The sequence below is a fragment of the Perissodus microlepis genome, chromosome 1, assembly GCF_051167445.1.
Source record: "Perissodus microlepis isolate ML-2025 ecotype Zambia chromosome 1, ASM5116744v1, whole genome shotgun sequence".
In the NCBI taxonomy this organism is placed as follows: Eukaryota; Metazoa; Chordata; class Actinopteri; order Cichliformes; family Cichlidae; genus Perissodus; species Perissodus microlepis.
Genome location: NC_140461.1, coordinates 25,159,156 through 25,181,249, shown reverse-complemented (window position 1 = coordinate 25,181,249; position 22,094 = coordinate 25,159,156). Strand labels below are relative to the sequence as shown.

The window sequence follows — 22,094 nt, the reverse complement described above, 5'->3', positions numbered from 1 at the left end:
TCAGAAGTATCTGTAATTGATTGATTGCGATCTGTATGCAACATGGGCACACAGCCAGTCTGTGGCAGACAGAATTCTGGTTGTATTGTAGGGAATCAATTTTTTATTTCACTCAGTGACATGCAAATCAACTTATAACTTATACCTATTTTTTTTATTTTTCTAGATTTTTGGTTGATATCCTGTCTTTCTCAATTAAAATGAAATAACCATAAACTATTTTGGTTCTTTGTGAGTAAATAAACTTATCAGTTCAACAGGGGATCAAATACTTTTCCTCCAAACATATGTTCATGGTATCTCCTGAGACATTAAAGTTTAAACTATTTCAATTCTGTTTGAACACATTACAGTCTTAATGTCAGCCCCAAAAGTTGGTAGCTCATTTTCCAGCACAGTCCTAACCTCTGTTTTCAGCATGATTCACCAAGTCCACCGTGGAAATTATCTCATTTCTAAAACCCTCGAAGCTGAATCTAGCCTTGCCCAAGGGGTTGTACTCACAGTTTTTGTATGGCAGGACCAAAAACAGTCTCTTTTCCCTCTGGGTCAAAAGAGGATCTGCTCTTCACAATTCACTACCTCCACAACATACAGTAATTACCTAATTAGGAAAGCCATGGAACCAGAAGCTGAAGAAATAACACAAGAGGCCAGAAGTGGGATGGGATTTTTTTTATTATTTTATGTCACCTGATCTGCCCACACTAGCAGTTTTCCTATCTAGCAAGCCTTCTGTGTTCTTTCAAGTATTGCAACAGATTTATTGGAATAAAGGACAACTGAGTAACATTGTGAAAGAAGATCATTGATAAAATTACATTAAAATAAAGTTCAAAGAAATAAAACAGAGGCGTTTGTCTGTTCTATTCCAATGTGTACTGACATAAAACAAATTGTGCAATAGACTGTAGCTCCAGTATGTGTTTTTTTAAAGATCTTCATTGCAATGATGTAGGGAAAGAAAACTTCCTTTACATCGCTGACAGCTGAGAAAAGAGTGAGGCTCATCAGTTTTTGTGATTCTTTATGACTGATCTGATGCCAGTGCTGGTGTTTCTGAGATTCTGGGGGAAATGATATGAGTAAGCACCGATAAAAAAGCAGAAATGCAAAATTCTAGTGATTATTTTGCATTTTATTCCATGTTTTTCCTTTTCCATGGTAATTAGACCTTTAAAGCAAAAGCAATAAAGTGAATCCTTTTTGCTGAGCTTTTACAAACTGACTACATTTTGATTTAATGTCTTTGAGTGAAGTCTTGTTATCCTGCACCTTATCAAGAGCAAAGCAAAACAAAAAGAACTACCGGTAGACAAGAAGGGGAAAATGGACATTTATTGCCTACTGCATTTACAAATCAACAATTAAATACATCATTTGAGCAAAGAGAGAAATCCCATTGCTAGATTCCTCGATTCCAACGTGCTGCCCTGCTGCGCTATGATGAAAAAAATGTCTCCCTCGACCTCTAACACCATACAGAAAAAAACGTTTTAGATCACCGGATGCCTTTGATCAGAAGCTTCAGTCACTGACCAGTATGCCATGTCACATCATGTCTGATGCTGGCAGTCTTTTTATCAGTAGCAAGCAGATGCTCATACCAGCAGCTCTATCGTTTAAAAGTTTTTTGCTTGCTTTGGAGGACTGGAGTCGGAGCTACAGAGGCCATAAGATTATGTGAGCAACAACCAAAGAATGAAGCCTTTTGTCCTCTGTGCCTGCAGGTACAGTTTTGTCAGGAGCAACTGTCCTCACAGCTCACTTTAGCATAAGAGACAGTCCCCTATGAAATCCCGATGATTTTGAATTGTTGTGTTATGAAAATACTCGAGATTCAGTGATTTACAGGTCACTTAATGAAAATATGACTGCAGGTCTTTTTTATAAGTGGCAATGAAAAAGTAAAAACAACAAAGTCAGCTGCTTGAGCTCAACTCAATAGTTCTACTTCTTCATGTGACATGTAGCCATTAGGTGTAACTGGACAGGCTCCATAAAAGTGACTGAAAGGTGCTTTACTCTGTTTGCTTTGTTGTGTAGACCCATATGTGGTAAAGGCAAAGATCAATACCCTGCTGCTGATTCATCATTCACCCTTAGTCCATACTGTCTTTGGTCAAACTAACTGGCCCCATTTGACCATTATATTGTCATGTGTTATGAGAAACACGAGGGGTGCTTGGCAACAAATGTTTGGCAGGATGTTTGAAGAATGACCCACATAGGCCATGGTCTGCTGCACACAGAAAACAGCCATTAGAACTGACAAGCGGCACCCATCTTGCTCATTAAGCGTTGAGCCTCTGAACTGCAGCTCAAGTAATAACACTGAAGTCATAACACTGAAGTTTGTAAGTCAGCCAAACTTTATTTTTTTCATTTAGTAAGTAATGTTCCATAAATACGTCAGTTGCAGTGATTAAATGAGCACCATGACTGGTCCAGAAATATATGGAGTTTGTTTATTCGTATTTGCTAATCTATCAGCAGATTTTTTTCTTCCTATAGTGCACTAAAAAGAGATTTTAGTCAAACTTCACAGTCAGTTAGTGCTCAGTTAGTAAGCTGAGGGGTAGTGAGAAGTGTTACAGAGTTTAGAGCACTTAAGGTAGTCTTGTTTTCATCACTTTCAGGTGCACGTTTGCAGTAGGTGTAAGATTTGTGTAGTTTATTCTGGGGAAGAAGAAGACAGTGATGCAGAGAGCTAGTTCAGGTGTGTAGGGCAGGTGGTGAGCAATGATCCTGCCATTTTAATGGGGTGCCTTTTCAATAACAAGCAACTGTTTAGGTTGTTTCTCCCCTCATGCACTTAAGGATGTTTCAGCAAATGCAGAGTAAAGTCTGACTCTTGGGGTACATAGCCCAAAAGAAATATAGCATTGTGTAAAAGTCTTGAGCCATCCCTTATTTCTTTATATTTTGTCAGAATTAGTTCTGCAGACATGGCACTGTACAAGTGGTGTCTGGAAAATAACCTGTCTCTCAACATCAGCAAAACTAGAGAAATGATAGTGGACTACCGGAAATGACCAGTCAGGGAACGCCAGCCCATCCACATAACCAGTGTCAAGGTCGAAAGAGTCAGCAGCTTCAAATTCCTTGGAGTCAACATCACCGAGGACTTCTCCTGGACCCTTCACACAGACACTGCTATCAGGAAAGCTCGCCAGCGACTCTACTTCCTGAGGAGGCTGAGGAAGTTTGGCATGAACACTAACATGACCTCAAATTTCTACAGGTGTGCAATTGAGAGCTTGCTGATGAGCTGCATTACAGTTTGGTATGGAAGCTGCTCTGCTAGCAGCCGCAAATCACTACAGAGGGTGGTGAAGGCAGCAGAGCACATCACTGGCACGAGGCTTCCTGCCATTCAGGACATTTATCTTCAACGATGCCTCCGCAAAGCACACAGCATCATCAAGGACCACAGCCACCCAGCACATCAGCTGTTCTCCTTGTTACCATCTGGCAGACGTTACAGGAGTCTGTCTGCTCGGACTACAAGACTTAAAAACAGTTTCTACCATCAAACCATACGACACCTCAACCACAACACTTAAACACACACAACACACTCCACAGGATGCACTCAGAAGCTACCCTGCAGCTTCACAAGTACTCTGTGCAATCTACACTGGTCACTCCACTTTATTGGTATTTATATTAAGAGAAAAAAAAAGTGCAATACTGTACTAACTACAAAACGTAACTGTGCAATATCCCATTTGCCCCCCCTACTGTACCATTCTGCTGAGTGACTGTCTTCTGCTTGTCAAATACATTTCATTGCAGTGTTGACCCTGTGCTAACTTGCATATGACAAATAAAACTGAAGACTGAAAACTACAGATGTCTTAAAAGACATCAAAAGCTCTTCTTCAGCTGTGGGCTGCCATCATAATCATTTCTATGGTTAATGAAAATGATTTGAACTGAAATTTTCAAATTTTCATTCATAACTCTATAAGATCTGATGCCACTGATTTTTAGTCTATTTCTTATGTTCCCTGTAGATTAATCAACTGAAGGGCCACATGCATCTCTCAGACTTTTTTTTTTTTCTATTTCTTAAGGATTTAGCTTTCAGATACTGTTCATCTGCTATATATAGTTTTTTTAAGCCTACCACTTGTTCTTAAGTCCTCTGCTTGTCCAGTTCCCTCTAATGTTTTAAGGGTTGCTGCGCATCATGCCAACATATGCCCAGTTTTCAGTTAATAGGTCTTTGGGAATCACTTTGTTGAGATAAAAATGCTACTTTATTTCAGTCAAACTGTGTTACCTTTGGCAATTTTTTGTATTTTTAACAAAAAAAAAAACAAATTAGTAACAAAATGCCTAAAGATACAATTTCAGGTTGGTTGGTTGCTAAGCTGCCTGTCATGTGTAGTTACAACATTGATCCATCTTTTGAGTTAGGTGTCTTTGTTATGCTTGAATGAATCAGAGGTGAATGTTAAGTGACTTCATAAACAACAACAACAAAAACACTCAGGTAAATGGACTGGACTGAAAATTAGTAAAAGAAAAAAAAAAAGAAAAAAAAGAAACAGCTAATGTCCAAAGAAAAACTTGGAAAAAGACTTCTGAAAAGCTTCAAGCACTACTCACTTTCAGAGAGGAACCCAGATGTAGGAGGAGAGAAGAATGGTGAAGGCTCTTCACAGAGAGGTGGTTGCAGTGACTAACCACCAAACAAAAAATAGGTATGGGTTTAGCTTTTTAAACAAAGACTTGTGTGACTTTTTGATCACACCATGATAAGATGCTTTTGGTTCTACAATCAGCTTCATCGCCCATTGAAGGTCGGGGAGGTCAGCTTTAAGCTACTGGCATCAATCACTGGTAGAACAATTCTTCATTAGGTACTGGCACTGCATCAATGGAAAGGAGGCAGATTTTAAGTCACTTTGACTCTGTTTTCTGAGATTGATTATGCTAAGTCCTGAACTAAAAACATTTTTCAATTTAGATACTCATTCAATTTTTATCTTAGTACAGGCCGGGGCTTAATTCATGTCTGTTTATATTGGTTTCTCCTTGAATTTGTCGGCTTCAAATTCAATGACTCTTTGTCTGAACTATAATACTTAATTTATACCACTGCCATTGTCGTGCTTGTGAACAGCAGCAGACTCCAAAAGTGACATCATTACTGCTGGCACATGAGATGCTTTGGTGGTGTTTCAGCTGGCTGCAGCCCTCCCAATTTTTGTAACCTGGTGTGTGCAGTGCTGCTGGCACAACAAATGAGCTGGAGGCACAAGTCTGTGAGCCTCCAGAGGCATCACTACAATCCATCAATGCAGCAGCATAGGGATTCCCAGATGGCACAGAAGTTGTGCAGGGAAATAGCCACAATAAATGGAAAAGATGAGATTTTCTGCAGAAAGCTTGAGTTTATGAGGCTACTTTCTACAACTCTACTTCATCATCAGTTGGTGTTCTGGCAGTGCTTTTTTTTCAGCAGTAATATTTCTCGGTTGATTGCAGAGCGTTGCACATGCCGAAAGTGTTAAGTGTGAAAGGTTATGATGCTGCGTGGACGTCACAAGTTGCACATGCAGTCACCATCCATCCATGAAAACAATTTAAAGTGTTTAGAGGTCAGCTGTCCCATTTTTTTACCTGCATAGATCATGTTTCTAACATAAAATAACTGCTTTCTTTTAAACAAAAAAATGATATGAGCTGTAAATCACTAAGTCATGCCTAAAACCTAAACACAAAGTAAAACACGAACACTAAAACCTCATTCAAATCAGATATACCACTTGCATCTGTTCAGCAGCAAAGTGGTAGATCATATGCAAACGCTGGAAGTGACGGTAGCACTCTACATCCTGTCCAGAACTGTGGCTGTTATAATGGTAAGTGCTTTGCGAAACAAATCACATTTTCCAAGAGACTCCAGCACAGCATAAACAAGAAGGCACTTGTTTTGTATGTTAGTGGTGTAGACATCTGCCAGATGGTGGTTTGGCTTTATATACTTTGATTCACATGCAAATGACAAATCCAAGCCTTCCACAAGTAAGAAAAAGAGAATGACCCATGAACAAGTGAACATGTGAACATGTGTATTTTCAGTTTACCGATGAGAGACAGAATATCAACCAAAAATCCAGAAAAACATTATAGACGTTATAAATTGATTTGCAGTATGTTTTGTGTCATGGCCATGCAGGAAGACCCAAGACCCATCTTCAGTGTTCTGGCAGAGGGATGAAGGATCTTGTTCAAGATTTTATGGTACATGGCCCTGTACTTTGGCCCCTCAATGTGGTGAACTTGTGATGTTCACTTAGCAGAAAAACTGCCACAATACCTCACGTCTCCACCTCCGTGCTTGACTGTGGGAATGGTGCTCTTTGGCTTATACTCTTCCTCCAAAGGGTCAGGTTGATTCCAAACAGCTGGATTTCAGTTTCATCTGACCACAACACCTTTCTCATGACCATCCTCACCCAATGAAGCAAGATTTTGAATGAAGCTCCAGACTGAAGGAGATTAATTTTATATTTCTTAAATTTCCAAATAACCACACCAGCAGCTGTTACCTTGTCACCAAGATTATTGCTGATAATAGTGTTTTCTTTCCTTGGTTAAAAAATAAGCAATTCAAGTTGCTGCCATTAGCACTGTTGCCTCATAGCAAGAAGATCCTGGGTTTCAATCCAGTCTGGGGCTTTTGCATGCTGCCTCTCAGCCTATGATAGCTGGGATAGTTTCCAGTAACCTGCCAAAACCCAAAATTGGATAAGTGCAAGAAATTGGATGGTAGTCTTTGAATAATATCGTAATGATAATTTTACTGGATTAACAACTGCATGCTACACCCAATAAAAAACAAGTTCCTTCTGTTAAACCAGTTGACCTATCAAACATTCTAGAAAGGAAATTTGCTCTCTTCTGAGTCACTTTCATGTAACCTCCTTTCTAGGAGGTTACACCCCCCCACTGTTCCACAAGAAGAGAATGGATTGGTTTGTTGGGGCCAATGTAGAAATTATGTAAGAAAGGCCGCATTTAACAGGATCGCTAGGTTCAAATGTCACTGCCACAAAGGTACAATGGTGAAAAGATGGAGGGTGGAGGGGGTCAGGTAGGCAAGAAGATAATGGCCAACAGCTGTGAATGAGGGTAGGAGGAGGAGGAGGAGGGAGGCAGGTGGGAAATGAAAGGGGCAGAGCAATGGGGATGTTAATGTGGGAAAGAGGTTTGATACCTCTCAAGGAGTGAAAAGTATTCCTCCTGCTGCTAAAGGTTATCAGGTTGCAGTTTGAGAGAGGCCTGGTAAAGACAACGCAGAAATGAGCAATCTTGTATCAGTGTGTCACAAACAACACTTATATACATGTATGATTAAACCACTCGCCACATAGCTCTGTGGATGTCAGTCACTTTCTAGTTAGCGTGGTAAACACTGTAATACCAGCGATGCAGCATTATCATGCTAGCATTTGTATGAAATTGGTCACATGGCTAAACTGTGGAGATTCACACCCACAGGTAATACTACTGTTGCCTGGTAACACAGATATTTTGCTGTGAGGCAGCAGCGCTAACTAGCCAATAATAAGGCCACCGTCTCCTGATACAGTGTAAAAGGAAATGCAATTAACTAAGCTGACTGTGCAAAAACAGGCTCAAGCACAAACACTACTAGTAGTACTACTACTACTACTACTCCAACACATTTTACTCCCACTGTAAATGCTTCCATGTAAGAAACAGTTATGATGCAAGATTGTTTTGTAGCATGCTGAATAATTGAGATCATATCCAACCAGTCTGTCACAGAAAAACATGCGCGGCATCTGAAGCTTTAGATTTACTCTAATCACAGCACCAACAAGATTACATGGACTGTGTAGTTACATAAACATGAAAAAACAAGATATAATCCAGGCCATCTCACCAGCTTTCAGTCTTTTTTTTTTTCTAACTGTATATGAAACAAAAGGGCATGTCACACTAACATTTATGCTGGATCACCCACTCAGCATTTCTCGTGGTTTCATAAATATTACCATTCATATGCCGAGCCTCTGCTCACACCTTGAAAACCGTGCTAATACACTCCCTACTTCACCAAAGGCAATATACAGCAAATGCTCATTAGCGATCTAATAGCTACAGGGTTTTCCTTTCCAGAAAATGATTAATAATCTACAGCATCAAGACCTGCACTCATAATAATCATGCATTTACTGAAACTAATAACTGACAACAGCTTAAACCCAAGAACTGCTGCATTATACATGATTTCCCTGCAGGGTCAAGAAAAATATACTCGGTATGAAACGGCCTTAATTCTTCTACCAAAATATACGTTTATCTGATTGAAAATCAATCCCCTCTCATTTGGGCACAGTGTCATAGTCAGTCCCCTAGAACATTGTCAAGAGCTTCACTTTCAGTTCCTCCCTGGTGGATAGGTTTCCATATTACCAGCTGTTAATTATTCATCTATGCTTGCCTGGCGCCTCAGTTGGAAAATAAAGCAAACCCTTTGGACTAGTGATACAGAATAACACGGTGACCTTTCTGCTGAACCCTGGTGAATTGTCCATTTATCCCCCACTGCTGGTATGAGTGAAACTGGAGCAGAAGGTGGAGATTATTTCTTCATGTGCAAAACGTGTCTCCCACACTGCTCGAGTCCACAAACAGCCAGCAGAGTGTGCGCAGTGCTTGAAGAGCTAGGTACAGTCCCCTTTTGTAATGTGCAAAATGATATCTCTGCAGTGTGACCATCTCTATTACAGCAGGGAGAGATTGTCTTACCATTTGGATTTGCTTCACAGAACACAACAAATTAGCCTGAGCTGCTTGCTCTGGACTCGCAGAGGAGAAAATGTCAGAGGGAAGGTAAGCTGTAAGACAACTTTGCTAGGGTAGGTTTGAAAAAATTTACCAAGTCATCAAATAGCCCAAACTCGAGTTAACTTAGAAGCTCAGCTAAAATTAATTGACGGAGTCAAAATGAATCCAAGGACCCCGGAGAAGTTTCCTTTCCAACTCTGCATTAGTTTATTCATCATTAAAATTGAATAATTAAAAGCAAAACGCATTAAAACAGATCTGCTACATACTAATAATAACTGTTTATTCTGAAGCAGCCATTTAACAAATCTTCACAACATGTACAGTAGATATGTCCTTGACAAAATAAACAGGAGTTCATGTCAGTTGATTTTTGTTTTGTTTTGTGTGTTTATTTTATTTTATTTTTGCATGATGTGCGAGCCCTTTTAAAAGTCCTGTATGCCCAAGCCCATCGGGACACTTAAAAATTCAGGAAGCACTCTGGATTGTTGCAGAACGTGGAAGGATGAGGGACACGCACACTGATGGATGAAGCAAAAGAAAACAAAGTTATAATTTGTTTAGTTAACAGATTATGTGATATAACAAACGTTATTGTATTTGGGGAATCTCACAAAATATCTCATGACCACACAACTTCAAAATAAACAGATGTTTTACAGCTGTGACTGAAAGAAAAGTCTTGAATTTTCCGTATCTATTACAAAATTCAAGATTCCCACCACCACAAGTAAAAGAAATGAATGGGAAATTCTAATTTATTTTATATAAAACACATTCATGGTTTGAGCTTAAACACCAGTGAAAAGAAAATACATGCTTGCTCATTTATTTACCTGCCCGTGTAAATGCAGAAACATCAATCTCGTGCCCTGGGTGGCTGGTAGTACTGCTGCGTGGGTCGCGTGCGTCTAGGCTGGCCGTCTCCCCCGCGGCGAAACTCTAGTGAACTGTCATAGTAACCATCATCTTCCTCCTGCCATTGTACATTTGATACAGTTGTGATGTGTTACTGTGAGTAATCCAACTAGAACTCATTCATATTTTATCACCTTTCCTCACCTCACTTGATCGCAGTTTAATTAGTAGCTTTCATTTACTATGAACCAACAAGTTCTGAGTTTGATGGATGTTTCCCTATTTTCTTACCATGACATCAGCATCAAGAGGTTTGATGTTATTCAGGAGGACCTCTTCACAATTTCCATAATCGCTAAATACAACCACAGCGGTGGAGCCAGATGGATGAACGGCATCTATTCTGGCATGGTAGAACTTCACACGCACAACCAGACAGAAAAAAACAGAAATCTCATTACTCTCAAATACAAACCTTTGAAAAACAAATCAAAGGCACTGTCAATACAAAACGAATCCCGCAGATTAATTTTTAGAATTTTAAATAAGTTTAACTGTCAAACCAGCGCTCAGCCAAAGAAAAAGAAAACATCTTAAATACAGCAGTTTTCAACAATCATTAACTATTGCTGTCTCATACATCTAGGGATGACGCACCTTACTGTCTTCCCAGTAAAGTGCCAGGCACTCATCTCCAGGTTTCCACATGTGTTCAGAAATATGACCCCTTTCTGATCCTCGAGGACCTTGTCCTTTGCCTTGACCTCCCCTTCTTTTAGACCCTGGGTTATTAGCATTGTTTCTCTTTGGGGGTGGCGGCTCCCTGTTCGGTGGATAAGAGGAGGTTTGTGGTTTGATCGGCCCAGTTCTTTTGTGTTCTATAACGCCGTTTTGGAAATGAGAAGGATCTCCTGCTGGCATATAAGAACTCTGTGATGACCCCACTTCGGAGCCTCCTCCCTTTGAGTTAAAGTTTGCTGGCCCACTATCCCTTTGTCGCTCAGGGTGATCCAAATTTGCCCTCTCCATCTTCCCCTTCCTCCTGCTGTTGTTGAAGTCTTCATTTCTGTCTACACGTTTATTTCCTTTTCCGTTCGCGTCACTTCCTGCCAAATTGCTCAGTTTTGATGTGGGTGCCCCTCTTCTATGAGACGCCGCTAACATATTCCCACCACCATCTCCATTTCTGGACCGTTGGTTGTAAGATCCACTAAACTCCACCTGCTGCTGAAGGTCTTTTGAATGAGTGGAAGCAGACACAAAGGAAGAAGGAAAAATCTGCTCGTCACGCATCTCTTTCTTGTCACTTTGCGATCTATCGGACATCCCTCGTGACCACCTCTCCTGGCCCTTCCACTGCTGGGCTTGGCCTGACGTTTGGGGGGTTGTACAATTAGAGAGAGGCTCCTGGCCAGGTTTGGGAAAATCAGTGTCCCTGTGAAAGCGAGGCGGTCTGTCATTCCTTTGTTGCCTATGGTCATTATGCGAGGAGAACTTGGTCTGAGGTGCGTCTTTGGTGTGATAGTCTGAGTTGTGGAAATTTCCTTTGTTTTCGTGATGTCTCTGTGGAGCCTGGCTCTTTGGCTCTGATAAAAGCAAACAAGAAAAGATCAGCTTTATTAAGAAGTATGGCAAAACAATAATGGGAGAAATAGTGGAAGGAATACTAACAAGTGCTTGGTTGGTATTTCAGACCAGTGCTGATTTCTTGTTGTCAGAAACATGTCTTAGTTTTTCTGACCTGACAACAGCCATCTGTCTCAGTCTAATCAAGGCTCAGTTAGAAATCAGTAGATTCCTCCTAAAGAACTGGCTTCAAAAGGTGCTACAAACATCAGCCATACTTTTGCTTTGAATTGTGTGCTCTCCCAGAGGCTCTCCCATAAGTCATCACTACACAGGAACTGGGTTGGAAGTTGCACACATCTATGTCCCTTACACTTTCTCTCTCTCTTTTCCAAAACAATTAAAAAGAAAAAAATACACTATTCCACAGCTTGGAATATAACCCACCATCAATGGAGAAAACACCCATTTTGGATTCCAGAAAGTCAAACAATGTGCTCGGTCCAGATGGTCTTCCTCCTGCTCCCTCTTGATCATCTTCATTTCTGGACCTGCCTCTTCCCTTTCCTCTGCCTGAAGAAAACCCAGGGAAAAAAACAACATTATTTTGACAAAGATTAAATCGATCAGTTTGAATGTGCACACTTTCTGGTCTCCTGCGTCTACATAAAGTATGTGACTTTATCTGCATTAGCCTGCACGTGAGAACTCAACTGAATTTACTTTTAATGAGTTTGTGTGGTACATTTAAAATAGCTCTAGAGTAAACTGTACCAGTAGCTGGTTTGAAAAAAAATATGTAAGTAATTCAGTGTGATTGGGCAAGTTTCAAGTTAAAACAGGTTTGATTTTCAGTAATGAAACAGACACAAAGCAATGACTGCATTTAAAACAGAATTTCCATCTAAAACCTTAAGGTGTGCTTGTGAAAATAGCAATAAAGTGTGTGCCTGCAATTTCTGGTAAATGAACTAAAACAGGCAACAAAAAAAACCCTGCCACAAAGGACCTTTAACTAGGCTGCCGGTGATTTTCATTGCATTTAAAGAACCTCCACATCACTCCTCCAACCTAAATCTGGCTCTGCTTGCTCTGTAGACATATAAATTGTTATGCGGCCAAAGTGGGCAGAAGGTGCATCTGGGGCTGTGTGTGTGTATGTGTGTATACCTCTGGGTTGTGGCTTGTTAGACTCTGCAGCCGCAGGGCCAGGTCTGCTACCAGAAGATCCAGTCAGTAGGCTGTTCAGTGCCACTTCAAGGTTGTTATTATTGTCCATTAGAGCCTGTCGAGCAGCCTCTCTGTTAAAGCCCATCTCCATGATGTGCCTCAGAGCGCGTTCATCAACCTACCCAACAAATAACAGGAAATATATTTGTTGTATGGAGACCACAGAGGAAGATTACATGCATATGATGATTATAAGTACAATTACGAGATTATAAATGCAGAAGTTTAGTGTGACGGCACCCAGGGGCTCCCTTTTAAGTTCTGTTTTACCTGTGAGAGCCTGTTGGTGTTGGAAACGATCGCAAACACTACTCCCTCGTCAAACACTACAATTTTACGTTCTCTCCTATTAATGTCTTCAACCCAAACCCTTCAGACTAGAGAAAGTGGCAGGACACAACAAAAAGCAAGACAAATGGACTGCCACTTGATTGGAAAACCTCACCAGGGCTCCAATCCATTTACATCTCCACAATATTATAACCGATGCCTCACCCAATCTGTGAACCATGAAATAAGACTTCAATCCAGACTAAAGAAACCACAGAAGAACACAGAAGAACACAGAGCAAGTTTGAGCCTTTAAATTGCTTTGTTACAGTGAATTGGGACTTCAGTAATGTGAGGTAAAGCCATTATTTCAACAACTTTTTTTTTTTGTGTGTGTGTGTGTGTGTGTGTGTGTGTGTGTGTGTGTGTGTGTGTGTGTGTGTGTGTGTGTGTGTGTGTGTGTGTGTGTGTGTGTGTGTGTGTCCTCACCAGCTCTCTGTAGTTTCCATCTTGTCTGCTTTCTGTTCTTTCAGCCCGGTCCTCCCGTCTTCTCTGCTGGTAAGACTCTCGGCTCCGGGAGGAGGAGGCAGCATTGGATAAATTTCCGCCTGCATTTCCTCCACCGCCAAATGTGCGGGGGCCCTGACAAGGAAACAACATTAGGATCAATAGAGCTGCAGGGTTGGACAAAGAGAAAAACACAATAAAAGAAACAGAACTCTGCAAATGACAACGTAATTATGACTTTTAATTTGAAGAGTTACACAACTGTCAAAGGCAATTAAGGTTGAGGTGAATGCCGATAAAGAGCGTATATTTTTAAATCGAGGCCAAATTAAGTCACTTGTGCAGGACGTGCAATCGATAAAGCAGCAAATTTTGCCAGCATGGCAAAAACACTGGTCCCAAAAATTAACAACTGAAAAGCTAACAAGTGATAAAGGTTTGGATACCTCTTTGGTCTTGGCCACCTCAGCAATAGCAGCAGTCCGCTGCTTTTCAAACTCGTCGTTCTCTTCAGTGCTTTTGACCACAGTGTGAGTCTGCAGGGTCTTCCTCTGGTCCAGTTCTCGGCTATCCACTTCATCCCTCCTTGCACACTTCTACAGGGAGAGCGAGAACAAGGCTGCAGAGATCATCACTCGTGTATGCTTTCTTAAGTACAGAAATTAGTGCGCTTGACAGTTTGCACATTTCATGGACTCAAACTAGAACCAGATGAATTCACCTGGTTTTTCTCAAACTTGACTGTGAACTGTATTTAATTTCAAAACAATTACAGATGGTGGCTCGGTGCCAATGAGATGGAACTCATCACTTCCTGCAGCTGTTCCTCGACTGCACCAAGTGATGATTTAGTCACATGGGCCAGCAAATGACCGGAGCAATGATATTTACTTTTGACTAGGTTCAGCCACTCTTTGTTTCAATAAACATCAAACCCTGCGACTATTTGTGGGTATCTAACATAACAGGTTGTATTAAAAATGATATTCGTCATAGTAACAAGATTATGCTTATGTGAAAATGATGAAGGCCTGGATTTCTGTCTTGAGTGTGCACTTATTTAGTTATCGCTCACATAATAACTCACCTTCCAGTGAGGACAGTTTACTATTTTTAAGTTCAGTAATTTTCTGTTCTGGTCTGTAGATTAGGAAGGCTAGCCAAAGAAGAGGCTCAAAAACAAAAGGATTTGAGAACGACTAGCAGACAACAGGAAATTTATCTGCATTAATATCATTAGGATCATCATGTAAGTAAAACTGTTTTGAACTCAGAGCTTGAGGTAAAAAGACAAAAAGTCTACCGTCTAATGCCATGTAAACTAAATTCTTCTTACTGGAAAATGTCTGGTAAAAACACACCACAACTACACTTTTAAAAACATTCCTGCTGTGAAGCATGATGGTAGAAGCTCCGTGCTGTGAGAGCGCCTCTGAGTAGCAGCAACCGGGATAAGTAAAACTGACTCAACTGACAGAACATAGATCCAAGCAAAGCGCAAGCACACACATTTGCTTTCCAGCGCCAAATACCTTGGAACAGAGCAATCTAAAGTGACCCAAAGCAGACTTACTCAACACTAAGTCCTGGAATGACCCCGCATTAGAAAATACAGTTACGCGGAAGATCTAGAGGCTGTTAAATAAGTCCCAAATGCCCCCCTGTCATAAAACTTTACAAAGCTTGAGCAAATCTGGAAGGAAAATCCCAAAATCCAAGTGTGAAGCTGATACCAATGCATTCACTTGGAAGCTGTGATCCTAGCCGAGACTCAGACTCAGTCTTTTTTAAAACTTTAAGTATTCTGTGTATAATAATAATTGTTAAAAAAAGAAAAACGTTAGCAAATAAAGCATCTAATTATTAGTGGTTACCTTGACGATCTGCTTATCATGTTCACAACGCTTAATCTCAGCTGCCCTTTTACATCAATTACTAGAGCTTTTTATTTTAACAAAAATGCAACATTTAAGCCTCATGTTGCTGGCGGGAGATAACCTGTCACAGGACAGTTTGATTTTTAATTCTGCTTTATTAGACACACAGCGATCAAATATTTTAAAGATTCATGAAGGCGTAATTGTTCCAAAAGATCAGAGAGAACATTGCCAAGATAGGGACACTCCTGGCGCCAGATCTGTGTTTAGTTCCTTGCATACATTTATGAGGTTACTGCTATTCACTACTGCCTGGCTTCCATTAAATCACTGCTGAAGTATCATTTCATATTAATGTTCCTGTCAGTATTAATTTTGTTCAATTTTTATGTTATTCTTTCTGTTTTTTGTTCTTCTTAGAAACATTTTTTTAAATATAATTTTGGATGTTTTGCTTTTTAAGTGAACTATGAAACGTTCTTCCTCACCTGACCAAATGGCACAAAGGGAGGAGGTCCGCCTTCTGCTCCAATGTTACTCCTGCTGTGTTTGGCCAGACTCTGCAGGATGAAGGATAAAGGTACCCCTTTTTTTTTTTAAATACAAAACTCAGATAAATACAACCTCAGCAACAGCTAATGATGGAGTAGCAGAGGCCTTTATTACACATTTAAAATGATTACTAAAATATGACTTTTATCTTTTTAGCCAGAGTGGCTGATCCGTCATTAAAATATTGACCCTCACCCTTTGTAGTTCCCACTTCTCCACCATGTGATCGACCTCTCCTCCAAGGACAGAGATTTTTGAATCGTCAAGCAGTAAAAGACCATTTTTAACCTGGACTGTACCAAGAAGCTTCACCTTTGTTCCTGGTGGGGTGTTAAAACTGAAAAACAAAATACAAAATAATAATAATAGAGAATACAAAATATTAAGACTGAAACGCAGTATGAATGATATATTTCTATACATTTCTTTTTAAAAAGCTATTAAATTTTAAATATATGTGTGGGTTTAACGCATTGTAACTGCATATACCAAACCTCACACCCTATTTCGTTACCCATGCCACTTTATAAATGACATGGAGCATTGCCAGCAGATGGGTGGCAAGGCTAGGAGAGACTATTAATAATCCCAGCTGCTCACCCATCCTCATGGTAAATTAAAAGCCCCTCTATCTCATCAGGCCTGATAAGGCCTCTGCCTCTCTCATTAGGAAAGCACAGGGACTTAGAGGGATTTCCAGCTACTGATGCCGGATGCCAAAGCAACAATTAGGGATTTCACTCCAAACCTCTGGGATAGATGCTTCTGCTGCTATCATGATAGAAGTTCACATGATAGCAGCAAATACAGGAATAAGACAGCAGTCATCCTTGAGTCAATCACATACAAATGCACTATTCACCCTCAGTGTCGCTACTTAATTGTCATCTCTCTGTACTACATCACTGTCTCGCACACTGAACAGTCCTGTAATCCAGCTCATCCTTCTTTGCCTCTCACTTATGGCCTCACGCACACTAAAGCGGACACTTTCATAAGAAACACTATCCGGCGCTGTTGCTAGCCAGTGTGTGTGTGCCGCTCATAAAGGGGGGATTTGTTCTGTTCTCTCCTCTCTTCCCATCAGGAAGTCAAGGCCCACATTCTGGCCACTCCACCTGTACAGACTGGCTAGTCACCATGGCAGCAGTCACCAAGGCCACGGTAGCTTGGATGGAGATGTAATCAAGGCTAAGAATTGTTAGATCAGCTGCCATGGCGAGGAAATTGCAGATAAAGGGAAAATTCAGACATGTGGTGGGGTGAGAATGTTGACAGGGAGGTGAAGGAGCAGGGTGTGTGCAGAATGTGTTTGGAAAATATGAGAAACCAGCTGAATGCCCCCGATTTGCATCTATGCAGCAAACAGAAAAGCAGCTTTTACATTATCCATTTTTAAATATGAGACAAATAAAAAAAAAAGTAGGATTTTTTAACCATTTATACCGCTTTCACAGATATTTACATTACACTACAGCCTGTTATTTTTAAATGCAACAAAACTGTAATACCTGATCTTAGACAGATGTTTGAACTCCAGTCCAACACAGGTGGTGTGCCCATCTGTCATTTGCAGGCGCAGCATTCGCGGCGCGCCCTGGGACTCCTCGTGGTCTTTAGGAGCTGAGATGTTTCTCACCTTCTGCACCTGGAGGACACATGGACCCTCCAACTGGCCATGTGCAAAAGACAGAAAAAATAAATAAATAAAAAAGAGGTGGCTTGAAAGGCAAATCTGCATGTGCGGAGGAGGATTACAGCGAAATACTGAAAAACCCTCTAGGAGTTTTCAGTATGTATTGAGGATTACTCCAATTTTTAAGGCAAAAAAAATAAAAAAAACAATACTTCTTTCCCTGTGGCATACTTAAGTCAGCACAGGTTTATTTATTCCTCAAAATAGCCTCAAGGCTTACATTTAGAGCTACAGCGACCACTGTTGTTGAAAGCTTTTGTAAGGACTCTTTGCACAAAGTTTGATTTCTACACCTGGGAAAAGATGTGTAAATCCTATCTACATTCAATACTACATACAAAAAGTGTATAGTGCAATACAGCGCAATTTATGCATTATATGTACAAGGCAGAGTGCATTACCAGGGTATAATGGGGTGTATCATATTCGGAGTCTGAAGGGAAGAGGAGGTAAATGCACATAAAATTACATGTTTTGATATTTGGGTTTTTTCCCCCTCCATTTGCTCGATTTTACTTTCATGGGCAAAGAAGTGGTTTCTTGACCTACATTTGTTAGTGTGCTAGGGACATCTAGTGGTAATAATGAAAACTGCAGTTCTAAAGTTTCCTTTCAACAGTGGCTGCAGCTCATCATTTGTAATTGAGTTTCATAAATTAAGCACTGACACAGAGTTGTAGCAATATGTATGCCACTCACCTTCTCAGTTCTTCCACTGTTGATATCAGATGGTAGATATTTTTGCCCAACAGTTCTAAGATCAGTCTGTGAAACAAAAGCTGCTTTATTAGAATATATATAATAATCATATATTCATATAATGAAACAATACACATGTGAAACAAAAACAACAAAACACATTTTTAACTATTCAATCAGATGTAATCTCACTTTTTGTAATCTCACTCCACATGGTGGAGAGAGTGCAACTGTGCACCTGTGCACTATTGCAGTACAACAGTAAAACCAGTATATGTGCCAATGTATGGAGTAATTTTGATATACAAGAATTATGATTGGACCTCATTGCTTTTTAAATCCAATTACCACTTTATTTAACCTAGATTTTTAACAGAATTGTATTTTTTAAAGAGGATTTTATTTTTCTTCCAAGCCATAAGAGATCAACATTAAAACTCCAAATGTGTCTGCCTCCCAAACCAATTTTACAACCGCTTTTTACCGCAGAAAACAATATGTCTGAACAAAATAAGCGCTCCAGGTAAAACCAAAAAAAGCAGCCAGAGTTGCAAAATATCTCTCTGATTAAGATACAATTAAATGCACCGTTTTGCTAGCAAATCATCAGTGGCTCCAATTTGTTTTTATACCTAGTCTGACAATGTTAATAACTTTAAGCCCCTACAAGTACCACTCTAAATTTACTACAAGCTGATTAAACCAGGTATGCAGTAATATCTAAAAGTACAGTGTGAGACCTTTCCGCAGCACTCCATGCTAAACCTTAAAGGTCAGTGTTTCTGCAGTAAATGCACTGACTGCGTGTTCTCGACTCGTTCGATACTGCAGGTCAGGTCTGTAGCATCTTTGTCATTCTAGGAGAAGAACCCTATACGAATGTTTATGGTTCCTCTTTAAACATTTTCATTTTGTTTAGCTGCGTATCAAATGAAAAAAATTCTTTTTTTAAATACACAATTATAATTAACAGATAATTCAAATACCCACATTCATTCCATACTATTAAAATGAATAGATTCCTGGTTTCATGATGATTGATGATATAATTTGAGAGGGCAGTCACTGAGTGATCGAAGAGGGAAAAGGATGAGTTATTTCTGGCTCAGAAAGGTGCCTTTTAGGGATGAATAGAATAGCATGAGCGGATGGTTCTGCATAGATTAACTACAACAAGGTTACTTAGATTCACTTGTTTGGCAGATATTTATGCATGTTTCTGTTATTATGTTTGATAAACTAGTAGTATCTAACAAAAACTAGTAGTGTCTAACCAAACTGGTTTTCCTTAAACGCTAAAAGTCAAGGCAAGGTGTTACACGGTAAAAACATTCTGTATATGTGTTTGTGTTGCACTTACATCAAGTGCAATACGAATTATGTCACTATGTGTTATTTTCTCAGCGGATCCTTTCAGTTCTGCTATGCCTTCATCACTGAGGTACCTGCAAGACGAAAAACATGGCAGAGAATACAAGTGAAGCTGGGAAATGCTTCAGACAGTCTCATTTCAACATGTTTAAACAGACTGTTATTATAATCAACTAAAACTTATCTAAAAACGGAGACAAATACTTGACTGAAAAAATAAAAACTGCATTTTAGCGGACATTTTTCTCTTAAAAAAGACTGATATTAAAAATAAAATGCAAATGGTAACGTCTTTGGTTTTAATCTTTATTTTTTTTAGTTTGGTCAAATTTACAACACGCATGTGGAGGTACTGCTGTATTTATTTATTTACTGTGATGTCAAGCGCCTCCATAAATTGTTGTGTGTTTGTATGGTAATACTTATTCTAAATGTCATACATATTATGATTAATAAATAATCTCCTTTGGGGGTGAGTCAGCATGGGAACCCCAGTTAAAACTCTGCCAAATCAAACATGTGGAGATATCTGCTGCAGGGATCACTGTTATATTTTTGTATTTTCTCATTTGTTTTTATTTTTATTTCATTTTTACTTTTTGTTTTTAACTAAGTTTAGTTTCAATTACTTCCCATAGTGCATTTTCTTGTTTCAGTTTAGTTTGTGTTGTCTGCAAATGTTTGGCTTTAGATATGTTTTTATTAGTTTCAGTGTTCCATACGTTTGTTATTGTATGGACGGCATATGTCAGAGGCGAGGTTTAGGAAAATCAGTACACGTATTACTACTAAAAACAGAACTTTTTGAAAGTAACTGTGTCACAGACTTTTAGACACAGAGTGTCTCTATAAAAACATTCATCAAAGCCTCTGTATTTTTATTTATTTTAATTTTGCAAGTTCTCAAATGATTTTAGTTAGTTACATTTTTAAGTCTTTCTTTAAATCTTTATTTTACATAACTAAATTGGGGGGGGTTGCATCTAGTTTTAGTTTAGTAAACTATAATCACATTAGTGCTGACCCCTTGTGACAAGGGAGAAACTCAAAGTAATTTTACTGTAAGATATAAACAGTACACAAACTAAACAACTCTACTCAAACAGCAAAACATGACAAGTCAAATTAACTCTCCCATCTAATCAACACAATGCAATTACAATTCCACTCTATTACAGTTAATTCATAGTTCAGTATCACAGACGTTTTTAAACTGCTTGCTTCAAGACTGTTTTACAATTCACGCAGTTTAGCAATAAACTGATTCAGATAACGAACTCACCTCCTTCCCATAACTAAACTGAATATATGGGAAGAAACATCAGAAGAAATCTGTTTTGTTTTTATCATGTAGAGTTAAGTTCACAGCCTCTTTGATCTGATCACATGGTGTGCATGACAACAAACGTAAACAACCTCGGGACCACTTTTAAATTAGTTTATCTGTACATTATGGACAGAACAGTTATTATTCATCTCTGTTAAATACATATAAGACTCTAGAAGGGATAACAATTAAGTAAGAGCAAAACCTGAAGCAGTAAGTGTTTAGAAGCTGCATGTGGATGAATGCTAGCACTCATGTCTAGCTGCTGCAAACTGCTGCTGGGATGTTCTGAGTTTTAAAAGCACTGCATGTTTTAACTATATTAACTTTAATATGAGCCTCAGATTTATTTGATTGGCCCTGCATATGACGTTATCACTATGTTTGTTCATGCAAAATGCAGCGCCACACTACGCTGTAATAATTGCATGCTAAGTGTGTATTGCATAGCTAGCGTCATTTATCTCGCTAGTTTGCTAGCCAGCCACCAGCACAACTAATTACGTTGCAAAACCACACAAAATCCAAAGTGTTAAGGTAAACCTTGTACTTTAATTGTAAGTTATAAGTACGCTAAATAGTGTTTTTAGAAAACATCAAAGAGTAGTAGTAGTGGTAGTGGTAGTTGTATTAGTAGTACTAGCTAGCTCTTTGAAATTAGCTCACATGCTACCTACCAGCCCTCTTTGGTCAGGGAATCTGTCACATCGGTCATTGTGCTTCCAAACTGCTGATGGAGCAATAAGGACACCAAAAGTTTTAAAGTGGGTTCACTGGAATAACAGCTATCTCGTCCTGTAATTCATATTCTGCTCCAGACAAAGCTCGCTAATATCAGTACTGAACGACTACGGTAGATACATCACACAATGACACTGTACAAGTACGGAGTGCCGCGAGGGTCCAAATAGCGTTTATATATTTTTTTTCATATAACAAAGCAAAATCTACTTGTCATTCAGTTTAAAGGACATCCGTTTAAAAGAAGTATGACAAACAATATGGACTCTAAGACATGCGAATTTGCATATTCACGATCAAGTAACTGACCTCCCAGCCCATTGTTCCTTCAGTGGTGCTAGTTTCAGTCATTATGCAAATATACTGTTTATAAGACTGGGGAAACCTGCAGTTAGATGAGACTGAAGAGGTCACTTGCATGAGTGATGAAACGTTTCTCCCACTGAAAACGCTATGAACAGAATCAACTTTAGGGGAATATAGACTCTGCGTCACCTTATTGGGTACACCTGTTCAGTTGCCCGCTGTAACAGATATCTTATGCGATGCAGCGATGCATTTA

General features: G+C 39.5%; 1 protein-coding gene across 1 annotated transcript; it reads right to left on the bottom strand.

Annotated features, from left to right (window-relative positions):
* Nucleotides 1–9,018: 9,018 nt before the first annotated feature.
* tdrd3 (tudor domain containing 3) lies at nucleotides 9,019–21,685 on the bottom strand. The gene is made up of 14 exons (XM_084936864.1): nucleotides 21,469–21,685; nucleotides 19,454–19,538; nucleotides 18,094–18,159; nucleotides 17,210–17,370; nucleotides 15,894–16,035; nucleotides 15,635–15,706; nucleotides 13,716–13,865; nucleotides 13,252–13,404; nucleotides 12,433–12,610; nucleotides 11,710–11,835; nucleotides 10,354–11,282; nucleotides 9,988–10,113; nucleotides 9,675–9,814; nucleotides 9,019–9,359 (listed from the first exon to the last, which is right to left on the bottom strand). The coding sequence occupies exons 1-13, from the start codon at nucleotides 21,504–21,506 to the stop codon at nucleotides 9,698–9,700; spliced, it is 2,343 nt and encodes a 780-aa protein (XP_084792990.1). The 5' UTR covers nucleotides 21,507–21,685; the 3' UTR covers nucleotides 9,019–9,359; nucleotides 9,675–9,697.
* Nucleotides 21,686–22,094: the final 409 nt, after the last annotated feature.

What these genes read in the sequence shown, in the direction of transcription:
- tdrd3 (XM_084936864.1), bottom strand. Translation starts at nt 21,506, where the DNA reads ATGACCGATGTGACAGATTCCCTGACCAAAGAGGGCTG. An exon ending in CCTTTGTGCCATTTGGTCAG is followed by an intron (nt 13,866 to 15,634) that starts GTGAGGAAGAAC and finishes CTCTCCCTGTAG; the next exon opens with AAGTGTGCAAGGAGGGATGA. An exon ending in AGGTGGCCAAGACCAAAGAG is followed by an intron (nt 13,405 to 13,715) that starts GTATCCAAACCT and finishes TTTCCTTGTCAG; the next exon opens with GGCCCCCGCACATTTGGCGG.